General features: G+C 31.7%; 5 protein-coding genes across 9 annotated transcripts in view; 1 reads left to right on the forward strand and 4 right to left on the reverse strand.

The window, feature by feature from the left end:
• Window positions 1-768, reverse strand: part of LOC111680235 (tyrosine-protein kinase Drl) — a 47169-nt gene extending 46401 nt beyond the window's left edge. Inside the window, exon 1 of the mRNA XM_023441861.2 lies at window positions 531-768. Within this exon, the coding sequence (XP_023297629.2) occupies window positions 531-642 (112 nt within the window). The 5' untranslated portion in view covers window positions 643-768. The remainder of the gene's footprint in view (window positions 1-530) is intronic.
• Window positions 769-1257: 489 nt separating this feature from the next.
• LOC111688414 (alpha-(1,3)-fucosyltransferase B) lies at window positions 1258-25893 on the forward strand. Of its 4 annotated transcripts, none has more exons than XM_046950319.1 (5): window positions 1258-1390; window positions 24426-24619; window positions 24683-25083; window positions 25141-25327; window positions 25383-25893. In XM_046950319.1, exons 2-5 carry the CDS (start codon window positions 24536-24538, stop codon window positions 25869-25871), a joined length of 1161 nt encoding a protein of 386 aa, XP_046806275.1. In that variant the 5' UTR covers window positions 1258-1390; window positions 24426-24535; the 3' UTR covers window positions 25872-25893. The 4 variants fall into 4 exon arrangements, with proteins under 4 accessions (XP_046806275.1, XP_046806280.1, XP_023306689.2 ...); XM_046950324.1 differs by lacking the exon at window positions 1258-1390 and adding an exon at window positions 23064-23089; XM_046950314.1 differs by lacking the exon at window positions 1258-1390 and adding an exon at window positions 24189-24303.
• LOC124419764 (protein takeout-like) lies at window positions 7403-8244 on the reverse strand (the record flags this gene model as incomplete). The annotated part of the gene is made up of 3 exons (XM_046950331.1): window positions 7403-7666; window positions 7752-7904; window positions 8040-8244. Coding segments are annotated over 3 exons (513 nt in total), but the record flags the coding sequence as incomplete, so codon positions are not given.
• On the reverse strand, window positions 15978-22547 carry LOC111688410 (protein pigeon). Of its 2 annotated transcripts, XM_023450917.2 has the most exons (9): window positions 22370-22547; window positions 21865-22305; window positions 21500-21801; window positions 20177-21439; window positions 19886-20118; window positions 19604-19818; window positions 19306-19527; window positions 16625-16778; window positions 16309-16444 (listed from the first exon to the last, which is right to left on the reverse strand). In XM_023450917.2, exons 1-8 carry the CDS (start codon window positions 22431-22433, stop codon window positions 16648-16650), a joined length of 2871 nt encoding a protein of 956 aa, XP_023306685.2. In that variant the 5' UTR covers window positions 22434-22547; the 3' UTR covers window positions 16309-16444; window positions 16625-16647. The 2 variants fall into 2 exon arrangements, with proteins under 2 accessions (XP_023306684.2, XP_023306685.2); XM_023450916.2 differs by lacking the exon at window positions 16625-16778 and having other exon boundaries at window positions 15978-16444; window positions 22370-22545.
• Window positions 23222-24038, reverse strand: LOC111688415 (bis(5'-nucleosyl)-tetraphosphatase [asymmetrical]). The gene is made up of 2 exons (XM_023450922.2): window positions 23790-24038; window positions 23222-23567 (listed from the first exon to the last, which is right to left on the reverse strand). The coding sequence occupies exons 1-2, from the start codon at window positions 23957-23959 to the stop codon at window positions 23312-23314; spliced, it is 426 nt and encodes a 141-aa protein (XP_023306690.2). The 5' UTR covers window positions 23960-24038; the 3' UTR covers window positions 23222-23311.
• Window positions 25894-26712: the final 819 nt, after the last annotated feature.

Below are 26712 nucleotides of genomic sequence, written 5' to 3' on the forward strand. Positions count from 1 at the left end.
TTTTATTCACTATATAGTGATGATAACATTTTTCGAAGGATTTAAAAATTTAAATTGTCTTTTAACGTTGGAATATTTTTTAATTAAAAAAGACTTATAATGATATTCTTTTATGAGGAAATAAAGTTGAATATTTTTTTATAAATTTCAAAACTATTATGAAACATTTTAACTGCATATGTATTTAATTTTATTATCGTATAATAGAAACTTTTTCCACATATTTTCTTCACATTTAAAATCCAATTATGTTGGTTATTGCCTTTTAACAAATAAAATTTAACAACATTTAAAACCTAAAAGTATGCTAAACATTTTGCACACTTACGTATTCCTCCCCCCAAACATTCATTCAAAAACACAAGAAATTCTTAAGTTTTTTTTAATCCTTTTTAAAACAAGAGTAAAATGTCTCTTAGTTTTCAAGTTTTAAATAAAAACACAAAAGTTTTAAATAGTTCATTTAATAGTTTGTTTGGAATTGAAAATCCCTGTTATAAAAGTTGTTAAGGAAGTAAAAGTAAACTTACCTATAAGACGCATAACCTCATGCAGATTAAGATACACATTGAGGTGACTCTGGGTAAGGGAGCATAAAGCCAGGAAAAGTAATCCAATTGTAAAGCAGGCTGTGGTATACATGATGGAAGTTTACTTTTTTTAAGAACTTTGTTTTTAAACTAAAAACTTTTTTCAAAACACAAATTTTTTTGTTTAATAATATTCCAAATATTCCAAAAAAATCTATTTCCTCATACTAATTAAATGTTTAAATTTTAACACTTTTTTTTAAATTTTTTAAAAAATTATTTTTTAATAATTTTTAAAAATTTCTTATTAAATTCACTGTAATCCGTTATTTTGTTAAATTGTTATCCATTATTAAATTTTTTTTTTTAATTTTCCCTTAATTTTAAAAAATTTTAATTTTCAAAATTTAGCTGCAGTTAATCCTTTGAAAATCATCAATAATGTGATTTCCTAAATATTGACACTGTTGTTGTTGAGTATGAATGACTTTGTAGTCGTTGTAGTTATACTACGGGTAGTTTTATTACAACTGCATTAAATACGTTTTTGCGTTTTTTTTTTCTTCGCTTAAAATTTTTTTCGAAATTTTTATTTTATTTATTTAAAATATTTTCGATAATTTTTTTTGAAACAGAATTTCTCTAAATTATCGTCTCTGCGAGCAACCGAGTTTTTAATGTGCACACCGTGACGAGTTTCCCAGAACTGTCAACTGGATAAATAAACAAATCGCATCTGAGCCAAAGGCAAGCAGAACAGTCGACCAGCCACCAAAAACTGAACAAAAAGAAGAAAACGAGAAAAAAATACAAAACTTCACTTCAGCTCTATAGCGCCAGCCAACACAGGAAAATATACAGTGTGTGTGTGTTTATTTTTTCTTATTGTAGCCATGGAGATGCATTCTAAAACCCAATTACTCTCCCCCTCTCTAAGTTACAAATCATGTAAAAATTACTCTCTCAATTGGATTTCCTTTTGAGTTACATGAAAAGTAACATAAATTTAATACCCTCAACGCCATCTGTGATAAATATTAAGTATGAAAAACATAAATTTACTTTTATACTAAAGGAAATCATGTTCCCCTACATCTTCTCTAAAGGGGAGTATTGTGGAAAATATTGCCCTCTCTATATAACAGTTTCAAAAAGGAGAAATCATTTGTGGTATATAAGAGCATGTGTTATTCTCCTTTCCCCTTTTGTATTATATTTTAAGGGGGTAGTTTTTTGTAGTCTAAAAGTTTTAAGAGGAGAAATGTTGAGTATAACAATTAAAATTGTCCTAAATTGTAAACCGATAGAAACAGTCAGATTTAGGTTTTTGCGAAAACCGCTAAAAACGTCTAAAACATTTTGTATTTATTTAGTAGACTATACCTTTGACTAAACTTGACAATAGACAAGACTATAGACTCGACAATCGATTAGACAATAGATTATACTATATAATCTATATATATAAAATTCTAACGTTACTGACTGACTGACTGACTGACTGACTGATTGACTGATTCATCATCGCACAGCCTAAACGGTTAAAGCTAAAGAGCTGAAATTTGGACAGGGGGTTGGTCTCCCACCAAATAGATCCACTAAGACGGGATTTTTGGAAATTCGAATGTTTAGGGGGTAAAAAAGGGTAAAAACGGGTAAAATCGGTAACCTCATATCTCCTAAACTAGAAAAGATACTAAAATAGTTTAAAGCTTATCGTCGTTCATTTAAAAAATAAGCGGACAGGTGTCTGGTACTTTTTTCAATTTCGGCCCTTTAGGGAATAAACGGGTAAAAACTGTATTTTGGTACTTTTTTTGCACCCCATGTATCTTTTAAACCAGTGAACATTCAAACAATATTTTTGACTCCTTCATAACTTGACGTAAAAATAAAAATATAAATTTAGTACTTTTTGGTTATTCGGATGTTTAAGGGGTGAAAATTGTACATATTTTTGGTACTTTTTTTCATAAAACATTGATTTTGGTTTATTAACTTATACATATAAATACGTAATAACGGGCTCCCACTACGATGTTGCAACATTTTGGAATAGAATTTTTATTTCGTTAATGGGTAGAAAAAAGTACCAAAAGGGGTAAAAACTGGAAATTTGATTTTATTCAAACACAATGATCCAATTTAGATAAAATTTTTAGATTTAGAAACACTAAATATGCTAATGAGGTGTTATTTGGAAACCCGGTACCAAGTGATATTTTTGGTACTTTTTCATTCTCCATCTGGTAGTTTTTGAGTTTTCTTTGATATTGAAATCGAAACATGAAATTAATAATAAAGAGACTTTTCAGTACTTTTTCGTTCTACACAGGTATTTTTTTGAGTTTTCTTTAAAATTAAACCTAGAAGCATGAAATTAAGCATGTAGCCCGGAGTAAGTAAGAATCTAAAAAAAAGGGGACTTTTTGGTACTTTTTCGTACTTCGACTGGTACTTTTTGAATTTTCTATAATATTGAACCTAGAAACATGAAATTAAGCATGTAGAGCACGTAGTAAATGAGAATCTATAAAAGCGGACTTTTTGGTACTTTTTCGTTCTACAAAAGGTACTTTTTGAGTTTTCTATAAAATTTAATCAGAAAAATGAAATTAAGCATGTAGAGCCCGGAGTAAATGGGAATCTATAAAAGGGGACTTTTTGGCACTTTTTCGTTCTTCAAAAGGTACTTTTTGAATTTCCTATAATATTGAACCTAGAAACATGAAATTAAGTATGTAGAGCCCGGAGTAAATGAGAATCTATAAAAGGGGACTTTTTGGTACTTTTTCGTTCTTCAAAAGGTACTTTTTGAATTTCCTATAATATTGAACCTAGAAAAATGAAATTAAGTATGTAGAGGATGGATTAAGTGAGAACCTATAAAAGGGGACTTTTGGTACTTTTTCGTTCTTCAAAAGGTACTTTTTGGATTTTTGTATAATATTGAACCTAGAAACATGAAATTAAGCATGTAGAGCCCGGAGTAAATGAGAATCTATAAAAGAAGACTTTTTGGTACTGTTTCGTTTTACAAAAGGTACTTTTTGAGTTTTCTATAAAATTTAACCTAGAAACATGAAATTAAGTATGTAGAGCCCGGAGTAAATGAGAATCTATAAAATAATAAATAAAAGGGGACTTTTCGTTCTTCAAAAGGTACTTTTTGGATTTTTGTATAATATTGAACCTAGAAACGTGAAATTAAGCACGTAGAGCCCGGATTAAGTGAGGACCTATAAAATGGGACTTTTTGGTACTTTTCCGTTCTTTAAAAGGTGCATTTTGAATTTTCAATAATATTGAACCTAGAAACATGAAATTAAGCGTTTAGAGCCTATTTTTAAGTAAGAACCTATAAAAGGGCACTTTTTGGTACTTTTTCGTTCTTTAAAAGGTAATTTTTGTGTTTTTTTATAATATTGATCCTAGAAACATGAAATTAAGCATGTGGAGTCCGGAGTTAATTAGAATCTATAAAAGCAATCAGGGACTTGAGTGAATGAAAATTTAAACTGGAATATTTTTGAATTTTCTATAATATTGAACTTAGGAACATGAAATTGAATAAAATAGGTCCTTTGGTACTTTTTCGTACTTCAGTGGTACTGGTACTTTTAGAGCTTTCTAAAATATTGAATATACAAACATAAAATTAAACACGCAGTATCCCAATTGAACGAAAATTGAAAAAGCATACTCTGGTACTTTTTTGTTCTTTTACTAATACTTTTCGAATTTTCTATAATATTGAACCTAAAAACATTAAATTGGACATGTAGCTTCCTGATTGTATAAAAATCTTTATGCGATTTTTTGGATTCTGGTTGAAAATTAAACATGCGTCATCCTGATTTAATGAAAATATATAAAAAGGCACTGTCTGGTACTTTTTCGTTCTTCAACTGTTTTTTCTAATTTTCTGTAATATTGAAACTAGAATCATAAAATCAAACTTAAAGAGTTCTCTAAAAGGGGAATTTTTGATATTGCAGATATATATACATTTACAATAATGATATTTATTTTATTCCATTACGATGAGGGTAGCGAAGCACACTGGTATAGCTAGAAAGTTTTAATAAATAATTAATAAAATTTAATTAATACTAAAGTTGTTCCATACAATTGGAAAAATTGTTTTTTTTTTTGCACGTGTATGCTATTGCAAGTGTACGATATTTTAGTTAAATAACTTTTATCTAATTTACTATTTCTACACACTTAAAAATATTTGACATCCTTCGGCAAAAAGAAAAATAAATCAAATTTATTTTACAACAAATTATTATGGTTTTGTTTTATGAATTAGGGATATTGCCCTACAAACATACATATATTAGATAAATCCACCTTTTTTTATTCAAAAAATCCAGTTAGATTTATCAACTGTATAACTACCATTTTTGCACTATTATTTTTTTCTTAAACTTAATATTAGCTTACACAATGTTTTTTTTTGGAAATAATGATGACCAAATCGAAATTTCGAACTTCAAAAACAAAAAGTCATTAAAAACCCTCTAATCAACATTAGTAATAATTTATGACTATTTTAATTTTTACCCTCATAACTAACAAGAGCTATATAATATCTGTAAGAATCGAAGAAAACCCGAGCAACGCCGGGTACATTTAGCTAGTATAAAAATAATTGAATTAATTTGATGATCGAATAACGAATCTCTCTGGATAATCGATCATAATTATACAAAATAATTTTGAAAAAATTTATTGCCAAAGTTAAAGTTTCAATTTCTGACAAACAAGGCTAAATTACGGTAAAAAATCAAGATATATGTTTCGGGGGTAGAGTTATTTATGGGACGTTTCACATAGAATTTAGAAGTGTGATTTCGGTTAATATAAAACTTATTAATGTCAGATTCCATTTGTTTACTGACATTTTTAAGTCAATTACAAATGTTCAAATAATTTTTTAAAGGGGACCTTATATGGGGTGTGTTTTAACGACCGATCAGTATTAATAAATACTTGTAATTACACCACTGGTATTTTAAGTTATGACTGTTCCTGGATGGTAATTTTTATGGGGTCAGGTGAAATAGTAAACAGGTCTTGTCAATTTTCAATAAAATATCAAATCGGTTTTGTGTCACAGACGGAATGATGTGTTACAAACGGAATGACAAAAACAATATACCATTCATCTATTTGATGGTGGGTATAAAAATAGTTAAAAATTCTATTCATATTGATTTCAAATCGTTAGAAGAGTCACTGTGTAAACTTGTGTAATTAATTTTGTTATTAAAAGTCGTAATTTTACACCTGTTTATTATTATCTTTTCCGATATTTTATAGTTTGTGTAAATCTCGTGCTAAACAGTTCAATTGAACTTATTTAAATAATAAAATGTTTATATATTTTTTTCATTAATCTTTATTAAGTATGGTAATCGATTTAATATGAAATTGTGAAATGGGAGAAACTTCAATTGAAAAGTGTTTGTGGGAACTTCTATATACATACTTTTGTTTTTAATTATTAGGTAATAATTAAACAAAAACGTAATCACGTTGTTTAAACAATTACAAACTTAATTACTAAAATGTTGCTTTTTATGAAAAGTTAAAAGGAATAACATGCGAAATGCTTTAAAACATTAATAGACAACATATAAAACATGAATTTAATTAAAATATTGAGAATAGATATACGCCTTCTCGTCAGTCAAAAAATATTACAAAATTTTTAAAACTTTAATTATTGATTCATTAAGATTTGAATGAATAAAAAAGTAAATTACATATATGAACAAACGGCAGAAAATTATTTTCTGTTTATGTTTTTCCGTATACTCCGATATCACATAATAAATTACTTGAAAGTCCCATATATAAAGGTAGCTATTAAGACCGTCTTCCCCATTTTTTTCTAAAACGAACACTTCAGTATATACTAATAATGTTTATTCAGAAGAGTTCGGTCTATATATTACTCGATTTTTAAAAGGATCTCTTCTTCCAATAACATTTGTAAAATTTATTCTTTCTAAAGTGAATTTCAATTTAAGTATGTGTTTTTTTATATATCTTAACCATTTATTGAACTTAATCGTTTATAAGAACTAATTGCGAAGTAGAGTTAGATTCATAACAATGTGTATATTAAAATCTGTTTATATACCCAACTCAGCAAAAAAATAACTTCCAAAAAAGTGAAAAGAAAGTAAAATGTACTCAATGAAAGTACTGAAAAATGACCTGAAGAAGTGATGATTTAAACACAGGCTTGTCATAGGAGGGATGTCTTTTTTATTTGATTCCAAATTCACTACATCTGAAGTCATTCTCAAGTAGTAAATTTTATGTTCTTTTTTGGAGTTACAGAATTATTTCATTTTTATATAAATGTATTAATTAAAACAATATCTATTAAAAATCTAGCCAAATTTGGCACTCAATTAACCAGGAAAATCAAATATAGAGAATGGTTCCGGTCCCGAACTTCACGAAAATCGAGGTCCCACTGTATTAGAAAATTGTTGTGTTATAGAATACAACAAACCTAACAAATCACTTCCACAGAAGGTAAAAAATTCACTAAGTGATACTTTTGAAGTAATTATAAATGGCATTCTTTTGGAACTACTTCGTTTTATTTTTGCTGAGATTATTTAAAGAATCAACATGCCCGCCCATTTATGAAAGGGTTAAATAATAATCTGTCATAATTCTTTAATATGGTACTAAATCAAATTTTATTTTCTTCAATATTTATAAAACTAATAATATCTATTAGCTATTTAATACAAAAAAAATTAACATAAATACTTAATTAATATTAAATTTATTGCTAAAGAAATTTAAAATTGAATAAAAACTTTACTTAAATCGAAAAAAATTTAAAATTACTGCGAATTTTTTTAATTTTATATATTTTACTACTAATTAATTTAAGCTTAAACTATAATTTATTTAAATAGTTTTCGCACGATTAACGATTAATTATAACTAATTCAGATTAACCCACTGTTCCAAGGGAATTTTCGCAAACAGACGATCCATGAAATTACGTATGACCAATGTGAGTTTTGTGCGCAAAGCTGGTTTCATTTCTTTCAGCAACTCTTGTGAATTGGAATTGATGAAAAGATTTAAAGCAGCTTCTGTTAATGGTAAAAAAATTAAACAAAAATAAATTTATTTAAACTCTTAAAACAATAGTATGTATAAGTATTAATTAAAACTTACGTATAACAGAATTGCCATTGGCAATATTATCGACACCCATTTGAATGTCCTTGACATTGAAATCCATTTTTACTTGATCGGCTGTAAGGTAAGTGCGGCCATCTGGTCCCTCATGTGGCAAAGCCTTGAAATAAATTTTAGCTTTAACGCCCTCTATAATCAAAAGAAAATAACAATATTATGTAATATATAAACAAAAATGTTTAAATATTCTTTATAAGCAAATAAAGTTATAACTTGTTTTTAGTTTTGTTGTTGTTTTTTTTTTAGTTATATAGTTGTTCTTACCATATTCGCCCCAATATTCACCGGCACCAGAAGCTTTAACCAAAATTAAAACGCCAGTTGAACGATACTGTGCTCTAACCTTGATGCGTGGTATTTCGCAGGTCAATTGAAATTGTAAAGATTCCAAATCGGAGCTGTAATGAAAATATTTGATAATAGTTAATAAAAATGACGTAAAAATTGGGTTTGAACAACTTTTTATTATATATTTTTCAGTGTTTTACTTTTAAGTTAAACAAATAATGTATGTATAATTAGACGTAACCAACCACTTGAAACCATACACGTTGTATGAAACAATTATTATTTATTTTTAATTATCCTTAACAATTCAAACCAATAATATTACTGATACCCTAATTTTTTATTAAGTACCCATAATGGGGCCATTTTCTATATCAATTTTCTTATATCTCGCATCATAAAAAGTTTTAAAAATGCAAAAAATTTGTTTACAGAAGTTTTCATACATCCTAGCTGTACAATAAATATCCGATATACATAGGTACAGAACGCCTTTTTAACTGTTCGGTTTTTCGGCTAATTTGAAAAACTGTTAACCAAAAAAGGTATTAAAAAACTAAAAGAAGTGAAATATTTAATTTGAATTATCTAGTTTCGACTATAAATCTTTGATCTCATTTGTAACATAGGTCCTTATTCTTAAATGATCTAGACACGTCTGACAGTCAGTCAGACTGTCAGTCTCTTAAAAGAACGATTGTTGCAGTTTGATTGGTATTCAAAATGGACAAAATCGGTTTACATTTGGACATGGCCTCCATATAAGGTTCGCTTTAGAAAATGACTAACGTTCATAACAGGCTTAAAAATATTAGTATTTTTATGAAATTGACGGTATTTAATTATAATATGATATTTTAAAATTGTTACAATAACGATAATATTTTAGACTACAATCATACCACAACCATGTTTTTTCTCTGCATGATCTTACAGAGAGTTTTATCATTGTCAATAAATCGTTTAAAACCCAAAAATAAAAGTATTAAGATATATTCATTTCACAAAAATGGTTTGTTATTAGAAATATATCACTCTCTGGAATTCGGAATTAGTTTATAATTGACCAAATTGCTAATTAAAGACCCTCTTCAAAAAATCTTCCGGATGTTATATTTTGTTTTTAAATGTTATAAATTTAAATGCATTTTTAATCATAAATGCGTTTTTCATTTAAGAAAGAAGTTCGCGTTCGGGCGAACTTTCAAATTTACCGATGTTCGGGTTCGGTGTTTGGTTCCGAACGAAATTTTGAGTTCGGTCGGACTCTAATAAAAGGTATTAATGATCGATTAGCAGGGATGAGCAAATCGAAAAAAGGAAATAAGTCGGTAATTTCAAACCAATAACAAATAAAGAATTTTGATCGTTTTTAACTTTTTGAGACCATGGTCTTTGAAGGTCAAATGTTATAACTAAGAGACTCTATATATATCTTCCTGTATGTCTAAAAGGACCTGCCACGGCATCATTCAAAATATTAATACTTGAATATTCGAGATATTATATTACACATGGATAACTTTGACATCCATATGAACATTTGCGGAAAATTCGGGCAATATTGATCATTTAAAATAAATAATAAAATTAGTATAACCGGAAAACTATATCATCTAGTATCTATATTTGCTAGCACTAATGGAGTTGTTAATGGAGTGCAAAAATGTAAGTTGTATTAAAGACTTGGTTAACGATTGTAAATAGTATACCAAGTTTTATCAATAAATATATTTTGGACTCATACATATGTACATTTAAGTATAATTGATTGTACAACTATTAAAGTCCTACATTACAGCAATTCTTGTAATTGCTACTGTAATTTCTGTTCTGATTTAAATTTTATTTATTCAAGAAAGAGACAAACGGCCAAGATGTTTGTTGATCAAACTAGTTAATGCGTTTTTCTATGTCATGCAATAGTCAAATTGTTCTATGTCGGATTTTAGTTATGTCTCCAAAAACGTTTAAACACAAATTTTGCGGTAAGAAAAGTACATACATATCGCTCATTTACTACCAGACTGGTATAACTCGAAAACAAAAATGGTTTTAAGAAATATGACTTTGAATGTTTAATGAAATTTTACTTTTTATTCCCTCCACCACCATCAAGGTATAGTTCCGTTTATAACTTCCTCAACTCGCTATCACTCTAAAATAGATATGTATCGGTTTACAATTAATGGTAGCTCCCATATAAGCACCACTTCCAAAAATTACTTATACACACATATGTCACTGACAAAACAGGATTCCTGTATGAGATTCGACATAAATATATGTTGTGTATTTGTAAGACATTCTGTGAACTTTTTCTGATTCTGTCAATAATTAATTATAGCTCTCATATGAAACCTCTTCCGAAAATAAACATACATATTCTATAGACTAGACTATAGACTATAGACTAGACTATAGACTAAACTATAGACTAGACTATAGACTAGACTATAGACTAGACTATAGACTAGACTATAGACTAGACTATAAACTAGACTAGACTATAGACTAGACTATATTTGGTATCTAAATATTCTTCAGACTGCACAACTACACTGCCGTAGGCAGAAATATCTGATATCAAAAGAGCAGAGAATTGGCTAAGATATTATCACATGTCAGGTGATATTTGTATATATACTATCATCAAATCTGCTATCAAAAATCTAGTAGGTGTTTTTACGACATCTATGTTAATCAAACAATGCCGGTTATGTCTAAATGAGATAGCGAATCATTCTAGAATAACGCTAACTTGGGTCCCTGGTCATGATAAATGTCGTGGTAATTGTACAGCAAATGAATAAGCCAAAAAAGGAATTAACTGTAGGAAACTTGTTCTTAAATAACTATATGCTACATCACAAATCAGGTGGTTTAGTGAAACCGATTGTCAGATCTCGATAACTATCTCCCCTCTATATCAATGTCTCAAATCAAGACTGCTTATAGGCTTTTGCTTATAGACCTTGCTTATAATGACTACTACAAAATTTGTCACAATCAGGGAGAAGAGAGACGATATACTTTGCTAATGCTACGGTGCTACCTTTGTTTCAAGCATGATGTTTCATGAGGATGAGCCTTCTAGGAAGGTTTGAAGACTATCCTATGGTTCATAAATGAGACCTTTTTAGTTCTGGTAGCAGAGGGTAACATCAGAATACACTCCTACAACCACTAGGATAACACAGCGGAACCAACAATAATGAACCCAAGTGAGCTGCTTTATAGTATACACACAATTTTGACGAACGACTAATTTTTCGGAACAAATATTCGTAGTCAGAAATAGAACAAACTTGGGTATATGAAAATTTACTCAATCAATTCGTATGACGAAATTCGAACTATGCGATAGGTTTATTTCTATTTCTTACGCAGACGAACGACGAATTAATTGGGAAAAATTGGTTTAAGACCTAATCCAGTAGCCAGAATTTGCTGAAATTTGGCAGCAGCTAATGCTAATGTTGGAAAAATTTTTATGCTCCTAAAATAATCTCTGGGTCATATAAACTAAAAATAAAATTTTCGAAAATTTGAACTTAAGTTCGAAAAATTTTTGAAGCCATTAAAACCAGTTCTGCTTTCCCGAATTGTCAGAAAATTGAAAGTCCAGAGTACACTTGATGACACTACATTGCTATGTTGGAATATTTAAAATTAAGTTCAAATAACGAAAGTTGCCCGTTCTTTCTTTCGAAGTTCCGTACATCGATTCGAAAGAAAACGGTTTTAAAACATAATGCATATAAATGCAAGTATTTTTTTGTTTCGGATCAAGTTACAGAGTAATCTCCCGGGTTTATGTCAACTACGTTGGCTGCTGGGAACTCAACTAAAGTTTTGTTGCTACCAAAAAAGCTACGTTCACACCTATCAAATATCTGACGAAAAAGTAGCTTTTGCAGAATGAAAAAGTACCAAAAAATCCCTTTGATTTGTTCTCGTCTAATCCGGGCTCTACATACTTAATTTCTTGTTTCTGGGTTCATTATTATAGAAAACTTTTTGAGTTACCTTTTAAAAAACGAAAAAATACCAAAAAGTTCACTTTTTCCGGTTCATGTTTCAAGGTTGAATATTATAGAAAATTCAAAAAGTACCTTTTGTAGAACGAAAAAGTACTAAAAAAGTCCCCTTTGACTTGTTCTCGCCTAATCCGGACTCTACATACTTAATTTCAATATTATAGAAAACTCAAAAAGTACCTTTTGAAAAACGACAAAGCAACAAAAAGTTCCCTTTTATGGGTTCTCATCTAATTCCGAATTTACATACTTACTTAATTTAATGTTCCTAGGTTCAATATTATAAAATGAACAATGAACAAGTTAGAGTGCTATATTCGGCTGTGCCGAATCTTAAATACCCTCCACCAGCTACTTCTAAGTTATTACTTTTCTAATTAATCAAATATTTGTAGAAATCAGTTTTCTCATGTCTTTCATAGAAAAAACCCAAAAGTTAAATCTATTACAATTCCAAGATTTATTGAACATTATAAATTTAGTAATTTGCATGTATGTATGTATGTATGTATGTATGTATGTATGTGTGTGTATGTATGTATGTTTAAGAGATTTTCGTAAAACGACTTTGTATGGGAGCTATGTCCAATTATGTATATAAAGACAAAATTTCAGAATTATGTATTTATATCATTACTTGGTAAAAAATATTGTGAATCTAAGTGAATTTCTGGACCTAGTATGAGAGCTATGACCAAATATGGATCATTCGTAAAACAATTTTATAGTGAATTTATATATAAGAGCAATATTTATGCTAAATGTATGGATATAAATATTTGGTTATGAGTTATGTGCGTTTTTTTCTGATTTTCGGAAGGGAACCTTGTATGTATGTTTTTCTAAAAGGGACCTTATATGGGAGCTATGATCAATTATTGACGGATCGGAAAAAATTTCACAAAATTATTTATCTGTATATAAGCAACACTTGTGCCAAACTTTATATGGATATCTTAATTTAGTAATGAGTTATGTGCGTTTAAGTTATTTTCGGGAGGGGACCTTGTATGGAAGCTATGACTAGTTATGGACCGATGGAAAATACTTTATTAGTAATATTTTTGTGAGCAATGCTTGTACCAAATTTAATATCGATATCTTAATTTAGTAATGAGTTATGCACGTTTAACCGATTTTCGGGAGGGGACCTTGTATTGGAGCTATGTCCAAATATGGACCGATCGAAAAAATATTTCATTGTAATATTTCTGTATATAAGAGCAATACTTGTCCCAAGTTTAATATCGATATCTTAATTTAGTAATGAGTTATGCGCGTTTAAGTGATTTTCGGGAGGGGACCTTGTATGGGAACTATGACCAAATATGGACTGATCGAAAAAATCTTTCATTGTTATATTTCTGTATATAGGAGCAATACTTGTACCAAATTTAATTTCGATATCTTAATTTAGTAATGAGTTATGCACGTTTAACTGATTTTCGGGAGGGGACCTTGTATGGGAGCTATGACCAAATATGGACCGATCGAAAAAATCTTTCATGGTTATATTTCTGTATATAAGAGCAATACTTGTCCCAAGTTTAATATCGATATCTTAATTTAGTAATGAGTTATGCGAGTTTACGTGATTTTCGGGAGGGGACCTTGTATGGGAGCTATGACCAAATATGAACCGATCGAAAAAATCTTTCATTGTAATATTTCTGTATATAAGAGCAATACTTGTACCAAATTTAATATCGATATCTTAATTTAGTAATGAGTTATGTGCGTTTAAGTGATTTTCGGGAGGGGTCTTTGTATGGGAGCTATGACCAAATATGGACCGATCGAAAAAATCTTTCATTATAATATTTCTGTATATATGAGCAATACTTGTACCAAATTTAATATCGATATATTAATTTAGAAATGAGTTGTGCGCGTTTAAGTGATTTCCGGGAGGGGACCTTGTATGGGAGCTATGACCAATTGTGGACCGATGGAAATTTTTTTCCTTGGTATGAATTGTATTGACATAAAACTTTAAATTGTAAAATTTTGTGAAGATATCGATATTGTAACGGAAGTTATTAACAATAAACACATTTTCCGGGAATATGTACATTTGTATGGGAGGTATATGAAATTATGAACCGATTTTTCCGATTTTTAACAATATTGATTCTGACACCAATAGATGTATCTCTGATAAAATTCATCAATTTATCTGCAGTAGTTTTTGTAAAAAGTACAAATAAATATGTGAAAAATCGCCATTTTTTTCGATGTTGTCTTAACTTACTCATAACTCTGAAACTATTTCACCGATCTTGCTGATTTTCAATACCAAACTGCTTAGGATAACAATGAATATTTTGAGTAAATTTTGTGGAGTTTCATTGCTTCGTTTTAACGTGAGCGTGTTTTATACAGACAGACAGACGGACATATCTAGATCGACCCAGAATTTCATAAGGATCAAGAATATATATACTTTGTTGGGTTTTAGATGAATATTTGTTAGTGTTACAAACGGAATGACAAACTGATATATATATCACCACTGATGGTGGTGAAGGGTATAAAAAGTACCAACAAGTTTCATTTTATGTGTTCTCACCTAATTCCGAATCTATATACTTAATTTCATGTTTCTAGCTTCAATATTATAGAAAATTCAAAAGGTACCTTTTGAAAAACGAAAAAGTACCAAAAAGTTCCCTTTAATGGCTTCTAACTTAAGCCAGGCTCACATACATAATTTCATGTTTCTAGCCAATAACAACACACTAGTGCTGCTCTCGCTCTGCGACTCTTGCTCTGCTGCTCACGCTCTGTCTTTTTTATAAACAAGAGTACAATAACAAAATTTGCCGTATGATTTTGTTTTTGTTTTTTGCAATTTCTGTTTGAGCATGAATAAAAAAAAACTCAATTTTTGATGAAATTTTCAGAGGTGGTCTCGGATTTTTGCTTATATTTCCGTTATTTATGGACCGATTTCGCTGATTTCGAAATCGATCCGGTTCCCGAAATTATGTCTAACAGAAATATTGAAGAGTCCTCCGCCTTGGTGTTATTGCAATCCCGGGGTTTAAAGAGGTGCCCAATACCTCCAGTCTGGCCGGGACTGATGATGAATGAAAGGTGTCATATATGTACATATGATATTGAATTTTCCTTCCTTGTCCAGATATGTTCCGAGTATTCTCTGTTCATATCAGAATTACCACAGTGTGTCCCTGTGAGTAAGAACAATGTCTACGGCTTATTGATGGATCGTACTTCGGTTTAGCGGTTACGTCTCTAGGTGCTGTTGCCGAATCAACAGGGGCCATCTAATGGTCAGAGATTAGATAGCTCGAAGACTCCAGCAAAGTACCTGTGCATGGACCGATCAAAGCCAATGTACAAAAATTGCCACCTGAGTTCTTCATTGAAGAACAAAGAGGGCGACGGTAGGCCGTTCTCAAGTCTACCCAGTGGATGAAAAAGACCACCGTGAGATAAGGCCGTCAAGGCAGGTGCTCACGTTAAATCTCTCGACAGTCAAACATACAGACAGACAGACTGACATGGCTTAATCGACACCGCTATCTATAATTATCCAGAATGTATACTTTATAAACGGAATGACAAACTTCGCGAGAAGGGTATAAAAATAAATTTAAAAAAATTAGTGATTACGTCTTTGTCATTTAATATTTGATAGGTCTGAACGTAGCTAAACTTACTGAGTATTTAAAAACTATTTTCGAGCACTAATTTTAACTTAATCGCTATAAGTTCACCTAAAGATAAACCCTTAATGCTTCAAGTCTAATAAATATTACACAATTTCTTACTGAGATTACTAGTTTATTATTATTCAAATATTTATCAAAAAAATCTTTAAAATTTCAAAAGAAAAAGTAATTTTTTATTACATAAATGTGTATAAAAACGAATAATCTTTATAACAAAAAGTAACATATTGCTTAAAAGTAATAAATAAACAGCTGCAAAGGAAAAAGTAGTATAAGGGAATGTTTTTATTATTGTAAATCTTAATTTAAAAAAAAAAAAAAAAAAAACTTAATACAACATAATTAAATAGCCTCAAAAGTAGACGAAAATAAATAAATATCTAAATATATTTAATACCCGACAAATACGTTAAATGCTAATAAATACTACACATACATATTAAATTTTAATAATTATGTTTTTTTTAGCACATTAAGTAAAATTGCTGAAATGGCACATTGAATCATTAATTATTAACATTTAAATGATCCATGGATGACACGGTAGTTTCGATAAGTAAATTGTAATCCAATTCATTAAGACTAGCTTTGGCAGTAAGAAGATCCAAAAATGAATCCAATGGTGAGAGTTTTTCAGCAGCAATACCTAAATTTGTTAAATTGGAAAATTTATTATAATTCATGGTATAATTATTCAAATTTTACAAGAAACATGAAAACGTTGGACCATGAAAATATCACATAACACTCAAATATAACCAAAAACATACACAATTTTGACATAGAAGACAATTTAAATTGATAAATTTTTCATATATCTTCTTACCGTTTTACAGTCATTTGATTTCTTTAAGTACTAAATATAATCGGTTGTTCATATTTGAGTATAACGGATACTATGGCAAATCCTAATGAAACTAAAAATGCAACTACCAATACAAGTAGTATTAAATGACATAGTGAAGGTGTTTTTTTAATATCTAAATGAAAATTATCCAAAAAAAATTATGAATGGAAATGAACAAATGAAGTTTAATAATTTTCTTATAATAAATTTTGTATTTGAAATATCAAGTAAAACATGCCATCTGTCTTGCAACACTAATCTGTTCTCTTTAATTGATATAACATTAAGTTGTGACTAATCATACAAAATCTTCCTGGGATTCACCCTAGTAGTCATCTCAACTCGATATCTTATAGAGCATCTACGCAGGAAAGACCTTTGTATATATGAGAATATACTTTTGGACATTTGATTTAAATCGGCAAGTATTGTAATAAGTGGATTAGTGGTTAGTGTTCTAGTCTATTAGACCGGTTGTCGTAGGTTCGATTCAATGCAGATACACTAGTAGGAAGACGCGCAACATGTCTTTTCACCAGGATGTTGTTGACGAAAGCGAAGCAAATCCAACCGGATGTGTCAAAAATGGAAATTCTAGATGCTTACTGTCTTGTCAACAATACATTACGATGTCTATTCTCCTAAAAAATAGGAAAATGATTCACATTCGTCATCTTGGACATTTTGTTGCGATTCGAAGTACATTGTTTTTGGCCGTTTGTAAACTTCGTCATGGAGGTAGTTTAGGATTGTCAGAAGAGATTCGATTTAAATCAGCAAATTCTATGCCTCCAGTAAATTAGAGTTGTAGTCTGTTAGAACAGAGGTCAGGGGTTTCATCTCACTTCTTCTCTTTGTTACATGTATTAAAGCTTAAGCTTTATTTAAAGATTCTTGTTGGTTTAAATTTGGAAACAAAGGAATTAACAAATTTGCTGTTGTGTAATACGCGACAGAGGAACAGGACGATTACCCTCCTGTCACCAGTCGCGAAGACTCTTGAGGCGCTCCTCCTCCCCCAGCTGTCCAGTCTTGTGAAAGGACATTCCTAGTGGTGCTATACATATCAAAAACCTATTGTGGCATGGCTGACATACAGTCAGTCATACCACCATCTTCCAGGACATTCTACAGTCCACCATGCCCAACTACTTGAAGAGATGGATTGTGAATTATCTGAGTGGCCGTCAGTCGTTCGTCAGAGTGTAACACAGAGCGATGTCCTATCCACTCTACTGTTTAACTTTTACATCTCCAAACTCCCCACACCTACACAAGGTGTTAAGGTGACTGTACCATGAAGGCAACGGGCCAAAACGATGATGAGCTATGCGATGGTTGAATGGTTATCTCGGAGAAATACAAAACTTCTTCACTGGACGTAACCTGAAACATAAACCAGCGAAGACTTCAGCAACACTTTTAACCACCTGGACGATTCCCACGACAATCGGTTCTTCGCACCGGAACGACTCGGAGTTCAATGAACAACGACCAAGGATTGTCAACCCAACCACACCGACTTTAAACGTGTCGCTGATACAACAACAACAACCACCTGGACGAAGGAGGTAAACTTGAATTTAGGCGTCGTAGTCGATAAAAGACAAATACCGACTGTGAACCACCCAAAGATCTAGGGGGTTCACCATTGACACCCTGTTTACATCCTCAGCTCATACCACTTTAATCACGCACAATTTGCGAAGCAGAAACAAGGTCCTCAAAGCGCTACCCGGCAGCACTTGGCAGCACAATGGACAAAGAAACCTTGTTAACTACCTATAAAACAATTTGCCGTTAAGTCGTCTATTACGCCGCTCCAGTGTGGTTTCCTTCGCTGAGTGATACCCAGTAAGAGCTGCATGCAAATAACCTCGGAGCATCACCTACACGAGGAAACGAAGATCTTCCCAATCAAGAAACATAATGTCATGCAGAATAAAAAGTTCCTCCTGTGTCAGGAAAGACCTTCTGTGTATACGAGGGGTGCTATCAAGAAACATAATGTCATGCAAAATAAACAGTTCCTCCTGTGTCAGGAAAGACCTTCTGTGTATACGAGGCGTGCTTATGAAGATATGTACAGGATCTCTTGAACCAGAGTTGGTATACAGCAGCTTTAAACGACCTTCATAGAGCTATAGGCTCAACGCCTACTGGTCCCGCATAAACGATGCCGTCCCTAATATATTCCCAGGGTCCGCATGATTCCCCCCCCCCCACATATTCAACTGTCCAGCCCACCCTACTTCACTTAGCCCAATGGATTTATGGACTAACGCTACTGAAGTAGCCCATTTTCTTGGCTTGTACCTAAATACAGAACACCCGGAGTAAAAAGCGTATAGCTTAAGCTGTTACAACAACAACAGACAAATTAAAAAATTATTGACGCTTACGTATAAAAACTGTTTTCTAATTCTAGGATTCAATATTAACCCTAAAGTAGGATTGGTGAAGAAAATGTATGTCGCAATCAGTGTCCAAATATTGCCACACTATATAGTTCAAAAATAGTTGGGCAGACAAGGAGGCATACTAAAACCATATTTCCATGATATTTCATAATAAAAATCTACTATAATAAATGATTAATGGATATTTTTTATAAATATTTTTTCAAAATTTCTATTTTAAATAGTTTAAACTCTACTTACCACTTCTTAGATTTGAACGTACTTGAGTGTTAGCATTACAAACACTACCCTTACGTTGCTGCACCGGATTGCCTGACAATATATTGGCCGCATGTTCACGTCCACGTATCATTAAACTTTCCGGATGATGCCAATTCTTTAATAAACGTTGAGCACGCTGTTTAGGCAGAGCAGATAATAAAGAAAGTTTCTTTTCAATACCTTCTTTAGAGTCATCGATATCTGTTTAAAGAATTTAAATTAAAACATTTTTAAAGTTTTAAAAATTGTGGTATAGTTGATGATTAAAATAATTTACCATTAATTATAGTTTTCATAACATCAACCTGCAATTCAAAAACATGATTTTGAACATATTGTAAAAACATATCGAATGATAGGGCCCGATAACCCAAATAGGTGAAGAATGAAGCAAAACCTTGAGGCAAAGGGAATGCTATAGAATCTACCGCTAAGCAATAACGTTCCAATATAAGAAATAGCGAATACTGTTGACCGTTACTCATTTGATCACTGAAATATTAAAGTAATTTTCAACAACATTGCACATTTAATAAGATATATTTTTAAATGCACTTACATCAATTGAAAGCCTCTAGCCGTTTCGTGGCGAGCATCTAAACCAGCTGCCCTACAAACTAGAGAGCAGAGAGAACGTGAAAGATCCAGCTGTGAGGTGACATACTGAGAGGCCACAGCATGAACATGAGCTGGAGCTTGAGAACGTTCAAAGAAAGTTTCTTTTAACCAACGGAAACCAGTATTGGGTTTAGATGAGTTTTTAACCAAATGCACACTTAATTCACGCAAAGTCTAGGAATCAATGTAATTTTTTAAAACTATTTTAGATTTTCTTTAAAGTTTTACTTACCACTGACATAACATGCTCTTGCTTGGTAGCCGTACATGATTCCATTTCAATAAATGGCATCACCTCATTACAAATGCGGCGACTAGCCGAGGAAAAATCATTTAAATTATTACCCGCAGTACTGGGAGTTTGTGGTGTAGTGCAACGTGAAAGAGCTTCTGGCTGATAACAGGCCAAAGAGAACATTAGTTTTTCACTAACTTGTTCTACGGTAAAACGTCGAGTAGCACAATTTATATTCTCTTTTTGTCCAGCTTCATTTAAATGCTCCCACAAGCGTGTCCATATATCTGCTTTGTAAGGCGATAGCCTTTGTTGCGGAGATAACAACATCATGCTGGTATTGTACAAGCTTTCATGCGATATACCCACACTTATGTCGGCTACACGAGCTTGTATTGGTTTTGTGGCATCTGCCGTAGTAAGAGGAAGATATTTACACATTGTTAGGGCCTCTGAAGGTAGGCCACGTAAAGCCGCTGCATAACTACCGGCAACTAGAGACTCTTTTAACAAGGCCACTGTATCTAACGATAAAGGACGTTCCATTATAATACTTAATAGTTCCGATAAAACATCCAATTGATCATTGGATGAATGCACCAAAAAATGATGTATAATACTGAGACGATTATCTACTGAAGTATCATTGCGAAAAGCTTCAATTAAATGCGAACGTGGCACAGACAAGGATACCAGATCCAATGTGGCGGTATCATAAGCCAATGAACCCCATTTGCGACAGGGTACAAGTTGGGTTAGTGGATTACGATTATGGGCCGGACATACTATATGGCAACAGGGTTCATGAGTCAAGCCCACATCCAATAGATGTACAAAGAGATCCGGTTGGAAAACTAACAAATTATGAGCACCATGTAAAGCAAAAGTAGGCTTAAGTAAGCGAGCCTTTTCCCAGGGTACACCGGGCATAACGCAATGCACCACACAACCATGATGTAGCAATGTCACCGAATAAGCAAAATGCACATCAACTTTACGAGCGTTAGTAGCTGAAGAAGCCGATGAACCAGCAGTGGAACTACCTGCCGAAGGTGTTTCACTTTCATCCACATTCTTTGGCTGTATGGGTTGATACAAATAATAATGACAAACAAACAACATGCCACTAGGTTCAGCTAATATTATAAGATTTAAAGAAGTGTCATGTACTCTTAGAGGCATAACATCATCCTCATAGGTGGGGTCATCATCATTAAAAGATCCTGTAGGAAGTTTGGGTAGATTTAAAGGAATATTAAGCTGAAACAGAAGGTTTATTTAAAACACTTGTTTGTCTTTTAACTTCTCAAAAATACTTACCACAGTTTCAGTGGGTAATTTATCATTAAATTGAAATGCCGATAAAGTGGGACTCATTACATTTTCGGTAACCTCATTTTCATTGTCAGGATCTAATAGACTAATACTTTTTGCTTTTGGTTTCATGTGTATATAATAGAGAGCTTGATTATCACTATCCCACTGGGCCCAAGTGAAACTTTTTGCTAAACATTCTGATACCAAAATTGAGGTATCTAAATACCAGGTTTCTTCTTGTGTAAAATCTAAACTTAATGCTGTGGGATCCTTCGATTTGATGGTGCAAGTAAATTGCAGAATATCTTGAAATAAATGTTGTAGGTTTTTATAGCAATCATTTAAATTTTAATAATACATTTACATACTTTGTCCATGTGTCATCACCAATAGCTTATCTTGCCACACTTTATCAAAACGATTTTCGGAGCGCCATAAGAATTGTGTCATTACTTGACGACGGCTTGGTTGTTTTAGTAAAAATGTAGCTGCCACACTCTCACCATTGCGTATTTCCACAATATAAGGAAAATAATGTAATACCGATGGTTTAGCCTCCCCAGTTTCATTATCCTCGGACCAGGGCTTTTTCGCCACATATGTTAGTAAACTCAATGAACTGTTGACAGTGGCTTGCACCACTTCCACTTGCTCCTTGAGGCGATGTAGAATTCTTAATGTTTTCTTAACTGCATTAAAATGACCAATACAAGATTCCCGCTCATTAGTTTCCAAATGTTCAAATTGCCAAGAGGCTAGCATGGAGCCGTCTTGTTCTTGGCCCAGTACGCGCCATTCAATGGCTTTGTCTATTAGAAGATAGAATTTGTTTACATTAGTTTCGTTTTAATATTATGGATTTTACACACATACCCGTATAGCCCTGGCTGGCTAATAAACCACAGAAGTTAGCTGCCAAATTTTCTTGTCGTAACATGTTTAATAGTTCTATGATTTTATAGTTTTATAGATTTTTTATAAACTTTATCATTTTGATGCAGACATAAAATTTTATTTTAGACAAAATCAATATTTTTACATTGTCACAGATTCCTGCGTTAAATACATAAATGCTGGCGGCAGACTCTAAAAACTTTGGCGGCGGCATAAAATCGATGCTTTGTGTTTTAAATATTTTCAACCATTATAGGTGTGTTCGCGTACTCCATAATTTGTAACAATTGTACGTTGTTGTTGTTGTAACAGCTCGACTGTGGCCGATAGTTCTTTCCTCAGGAAAAAACTTTTGGTTGGTACTGCTGTCGCTGGGTTGAGAATCTTTGACCGAGTATGACTCGGGTCGTTCCGGAGTGAAGATCCAATTGCCGTGGGAACAACAATTGTACGTTCCGTACCATGGTGTACTGAATATAAGTATGTTAGGTATACCGTGTTCCGTACCTTTTGAAATCTTGCAATCACAGAGATATAATGACAGATTGTTGATAGAATTTTTTTTTTTTTTTTTTTTGATTTTGATTCGTATTCATGGCGGTACTCATGTGGTATTTGTATTGCGAAGATTCCCCCTTTCAGGAGAGATAGCTAGGTAATCTGCAGTGTGAAATATATCTTCAGGTGGTCTTATTAAGGGTAAATACTACACTATTATATTTATATTATTAAAATTATTTCTGGGTTCCCGAACAATTTTTCAAACACTTTCATACAGTCACAAATTTACGTCCATATTCATAAACATTTTATTAATTTGATTTATAAATTATTTATAAAATTACATTTTTATGAATGTAGGCATTTATTTTTAAAGCTTATCTAATTTGATAAAACATAAACTAGGAATGAAAATAATATCTATTTATTAGACATGCTCAATATAAATTCATGAAATTTGTCTATCATTTCCTGATTGTCTTTAAAGCCTACAATTTCCTTAGCTGCATCTTTAGTCAACCATTTTAGTTCAGTATGTTCATTAGATAATATGGCTTCTTGTGTGGGATTTTTTAATTCGGCCAACCAATATACTACAACTTTTGGTTTGCCTTTAACCACGTAGTTGAGGGAAATTGGATTGTCTTTATATATTATCAAATCATCCTCGGTATATCTGAAAAAAAAAATTATATAAAAATTATTCAAATAGTTGTTTGTATCTCTATTCAATTAGTTTCTTTAATAATTTCTTATTTCTCTTATTGCTGATCACATCAAGAGTTTCTTATGATACTTAAGCCCTAAAACCTTTGTTTTTATATGGTTCTTTTTCAAGTTTTGCGAATAAAAGACTTTTATATTATAACAATTTAATAGCACAACTGCTAACACTCACCCGGCTTCTTCCCTAGTCTCACGAGCAGCAGTAGTATAATCATCTTCACCTGGGTCAACATGACCTTTCGGTGAGCTCCAATGGCGATCACCGTAGGATGCTTTTAATAATAAGTATTCTATTTCATCACGTAAACGACGAAATATAACAAATCCTGCTGCCCTAATCATAATAGATTAAATTTAATAAATAAAAACAATTTTATAAAAAAAACTGACATTAATGAATCCCAAATCCAATTATAAACAACAGCTGTCAAAATGAATAAAATGCAAATATGTATTAACAACAGCTGTTTAGCTATTGTGAATTGTATATATTAGAGATGGCACTTTTAAAGGAAAAGAAAATGAGAAAATAAAACTTAGAAAAAAGAAATACGAATTTTACAATCAAAACAAACATAATTATGATAAATAAATAAATTACTCCAAGATTGTGATAAGAATTCTAGCTTATTTGGTTCAAAAATAGCAAAAAGCTTGGAAATGAGTAATTAAGAAAGAAACTAATCGTAAGCACAAGACATAATGTAGTTTAGTGTATTTGAAACCCACCTAAATATTTTGTGTACAAAAATGTTAAATCTCAGTCTTAATAAATGGAAAAAGTTATTACTTTTAATTATACTAATAGCCTTAATTGTGATTATACTGGGACAATTGTGGCAAGATCATGATGAAAAGAAATCGCATGTTAAGGGAGGAGCAGATGGTGTTCCCTTAATAATATGGTGGACACCTTTGATGAGCGGCTATACGGAAACTCGAATGTGTGATAAATATATTTGTAAATTTACAGCGCTTAGAGATGAAGTGGACAAAGCTAAGGTAAATTAAAGGAAACTTAAATACTTTAAAGAAATTAAAAAAAACAACTTTTTAAAATTTTAGGCTTTTCTTTACTATGGGTCCGATATAAAGATTGATGATTTTCCCTTACCACGCAAGTCTCATCAATTATGGGGTTTAATGCACGAAGAATCTCCCCGTAATGTGGCATTTATGCCCTACAATGATTGGCTGCAACACTTTAATCTTACCTCCACCTTTAGTCGTCACAGTGATTTACCTATGACCACCTATTATTTGCCACATTCCGATAATTTAACAACACCCGCCTTTACTGTTCCTATTGGAGAGAAATCTAGACATAAAAATCAAGCGCTTGTTTTATTTATGCAATCTGATTGTGACACTATGTCCGGGAGAGATGATTATGTTAAGGAATTGATGAACTACATCAGTGTGGATTCGTTTGGAGCCTGTTTAAATAATAAGGAATTACCAGAAAGGTAGACTGAGTTTTTTTTAGATTTTGTAAAAATTAAGAACATTTTATTCTCTTTCAGTTTACAAAAGATACAACAAGATTATCTTAATCATTTGTATGCTCCGGAACTTTTAAAATTCATGGCTCGTTATAAATTTATCATTGCGTATGAGAATGGTGTTTGTCAGGATTATATTACTGAGAAGTTTTGGCGTCCTCTCATTGCCGGTTCCATACCCATTTACTTTGGTTCTCCCAGCATTAAGGTAAGTATTAAATACATAATTCTGATCTATTCATTAACTTTCTTAATTGTTTTAGGACTGGTCACCAAATGAGAAATCTTTTATAGACATTTCAAACTTTAGCAGTCCCGAAGCATTAGCCACCTATTTAAAGGAATTGGACGCAAATGATAGAGCTTATAATTCCTATTTAAATCATAAATATAATATGCTCCAACCGATAACCAATAAACGACTCTTAAATGAACTTGGGCGTCGTAAATCTGCCATGTACACAGACAATCAATTTCAAAGTTTCGAATGTGCCGTTTGTTCTTATCTGCATGAACATGATGACACTACACAAAAACACTTTGCCAATGAACAGCACTATCAGTGTCCCCACGAACCTGTATATCCACCCATGTCGAATAAGGCCTCAAATTATGATGATTGGCATTCGGTGATGTCGATTGGTAAATGTAAAGCTGCTCTGTTGGATAGGCTATTTAAACGTAACAAAAATTATACCAAAGACGAATTTATGGATTTATTGACTAAGGAAGTAACATTGGGCAAATGTTAAATATATGTATTCAATAAATGTGTGTAGTATTGGTGGAGTTTTAATTGGGTGAAAGAATTGAAATGAAGTTTGTGAACGACGTGGAATATAGAAATATGTAACGGATTATTTTTTGTCGTTACGCATTTACTATTAAAATACACATTCAAAAAATATTTTTGAATCCTTCATAACTTGACGAAAAAAAAATATGATTTTAGTACTTTTTGGATATTCGGACGTTTAAGGAGCGAAAATTGTACCTTTTGCTACTTTTTTATAAAACATTGTTGGTTTATTAAGACCTGGTTCACACTAGTAAACTTTTGTTGAGAAACTTGATTTTGTGTGTGAGAGAAAGAGATGGTTGATATTTCTTTCACACACAAAAAAATTTCCGGCGGTAACTTATATATACTGCCGGTCCACACTAGGAAACTTTTAATTTTGCATGAGAGAGAAAGAGAAGGAATATCATTCATCTCTCTCACGGTACGGAGTTTCCCGTACTCGGAAACTTGTTTTGTTTTGTTATTCATCTCATTCGTATAAAAACAAATCAATGCAATTAATACGTAGTTTCTGAAACAAAAGTTTCTATGTGTTGACATCAAGGAAACTTCAAAAGAGAATTAACAAAAAGTTTCTTAACAAAAGTTTCCTAGTGTGGAACAGATCTACCTTATACATATGAATACATAATAACGGGCTTCCAATACGATGTTGCAACTTTTTGGAACAGAATTTTTATTTCGTTAATGGGGAGGAAAAAAGTACCAAAAGGGGTAAAAACATGAAATTTGATTTCATTCAAACGCAATGATCCAATTTATTTAAAATTTTTCGACCTAGAAACACTAAA

Source organism: Lucilia cuprina, chromosome 2 (assembly GCF_022045245.1).
Source record: "Lucilia cuprina isolate Lc7/37 chromosome 2, ASM2204524v1, whole genome shotgun sequence".
Taxonomy (NCBI): domain Eukaryota; kingdom Metazoa; phylum Arthropoda; class Insecta; order Diptera; family Calliphoridae; genus Lucilia; species Lucilia cuprina.